General features: G+C 57.3%; 1 protein-coding gene across 7 annotated transcripts in view; it reads right to left on the bottom strand.

Moving 5' to 3' along the window:
- LOC113212434 (RNA-binding protein 24) overlaps window positions 1-2,020 on the bottom strand; it is a gene marked incomplete at its 5' end in the record, with an annotated part of 63,776 nt that extends 61,756 nt beyond the window's left edge. For all 7 annotated transcript variants that reach the window (XM_026431116.2, XM_026431118.2, XM_052274265.1 and 4 more), the window contains 2 exon segments: window positions 522-648; window positions 1,703-2,020. In XM_026431116.2, coding sequence (XP_026286901.2) covers window positions 522-648; window positions 1,703-2,020 — 445 coding nt within the window.
- Window positions 2,021-2,171: the final 151 nt, after the last annotated feature.

Below are 2,171 nucleotides of genomic sequence, written 5' to 3'. Positions count from 1 at the left end.
CCTCGGCCGCCCTGCTATGCCCTGAGCCCCGGGAAGCTGTGCCGGAGCGCCCCGCATCACCCCTTTCTTCCTCCTCGAGACCACAACAGCGCAATATTGTAAACGGGAGTAGAGCAGCGTAAGCGTAGTGGAGAATGTTCTGACATATATTCCTTACTTCAACATACGATAAGCATGGATATGTAAATTTTAAACGGTACAATATAAGATTGTAATGGGTGGGGGGGGGGACAACTGAATTGATAAAGAAAAATCTGTCGTTACACCGAAAAATTTCGGGTTGTCCATTTGCATTTGGCAGGGTTGTTTGTTTGCTGCTGGGGGCACAATGCAGCACCTCGGCGAGCATATCAGTCCGGCGCCAGGCTCGGGGTGTATGGTACCTATCGCGCACTAAACAGCGACCATACTGTGGGGACCACCTGCACAAGCAGCGGCTTCGTCCGCCAGCAAAGTCGTTCGCAAAACTTGCAATACTACAATACGGACCAGGTGGAATGGCAGAGAAGAGAGGGACTCACCAGGTGTCACGTTGCCTCTGGGCTTTGCGCCGAGGATGGCGAGGTTTACGTTGGCTTTCCTGCCGTCGATGATGGGGTTGGGGTCCTTGCACGCGCGCTCGGCAGCCGGTCTATCGCCCATGATGACCTGAAACACGACAGAGAGATTTTTTTGTTGATGCAACACTTCAGATTTAAAGCACACTCTAAAAAAACATTGACTGAAGATTTGCTGAAATTTTGTTCTAAACGTTTTCACAAACAAGTTTGATACTTTAAGAAATTCGTAAGAAAATAACTGTGTTTTAACCCTTACCTCATTACTACCTTTTAGCTACTGTTAGTCTCCCCTACTTCTGTTTTGAGCATGGTTTTCATCTTTTTGGGTCGAGCATCCGGGCCCCGGGGCCACGAGGCATCAGCAGCCGCGACTGATTGCAAATTCACCCTCGCAGCACTTGTGCCAAAAGTTCGGCACGGACCGAACGGGGCTGGCCTGACTAAGGGGCGAGAGATCCGCCTTGTTTACACACTTTTCCCTTTTTATCGGCGGTGGTTCGAGCAGCAACAGACTTTCCCACAAAAAGCAAAGGCGCCAATCGAGGGGTGGGTGCGGCGCTAAAGAGTCGAGAGAGAGAGGAGAGGAGAGAGGGAGGGGACGGGGTCTCATCTTTTGAATTTCAGTGGAGCATGACATAATGGTGAAGCAGCTTCGAGATATAATACAGTGTTAGTGGGGGGTCGGTCCGGCCACGAAAGTTGTGGCCCGGTGGTGGCCCGGGCGGGGCGTGGCGTGGCGTGGCGGGGCGTGGCGTGGCGTGGCACGGCGTGGCGGGGCGCGGTTGGGCGCGGTTGGGCGCGGCAAGTTGGGAGGCCGCGGGCGCCATTCACTGCGCCTGCGGGTCGGGCCTACACTGTACTGTCACTCAACGGTGGGGACCAGCTCGGACTGCTGACAACTGACAGCGGATCGGGTCGGGTCTGCTGCGAGCAGTGCGCTCGCCGGCACAGGGCCGTCCGACCGCTCTCTTCTTCTAGAAAGAATTCCTCCTTAAAGTTATCGACATCTGGTGTGGCGGTCTAGTCAGGGCCCCCACCCCACCCCATCAACCCAGTAACAAGTAACTTTAGAAAAAAAAACACAAAAAAACAACACACGATGCTGAAATGATTCAAAGTAAAACAACATGCGAGGTACTTACAAATCCGTAGCCGCGGCTTTTCCCGGTCTGTCTGTCGGTGATGACGACGGCCTCTTCGATGTCGCCGTAGACGGCGAAGTGGTCGCGGAGGGACTTGTCCGTCGTGTGGTAGGGGAGGCCGCCGACGAACAGCTTGGTCCAGGTGGTGTCCTTCTGCTGGACGCCCGCGCCCTGCTGGCCGCCCTGGCCGCCCGCCAGCGTCACGCCGGGGAGGCCGGCCGCGCCCAGGCCGGCGCCCAAGCCCTCGGCGCCGCCCAGCAGCGCCGACACGCCGTCAGGCCCGCCCAGCGCGCCCGGCATCAGCATGGCGGCCGTGCTCTGCAACAGAGGAGGACAAGCAGAGCATTAGCACGGTGATAAGAATGGCGACGAGTAAGCACGGCGTCAAGCACGGCGGCGAGCACGGCGTCGAGCATGGCGGCGTCGAGCACGGCGGCGTCGAGCACGGCGGCGTCGAGCACGGCGGCGT

This window comes from Frankliniella occidentalis, unplaced genomic scaffold, assembly GCF_000697945.3.
Source record: "Frankliniella occidentalis isolate FOCC.00 unplaced genomic scaffold, Focc_3.1 Scaffold365, whole genome shotgun sequence".
NCBI lineage: Eukaryota > Metazoa > Arthropoda > Insecta > Thysanoptera > Thripidae > Frankliniella > Frankliniella occidentalis.
Note: the sequence above shows the minus strand (reverse complement) of the source record. Positions and strands in the feature narration are given on the sequence as shown.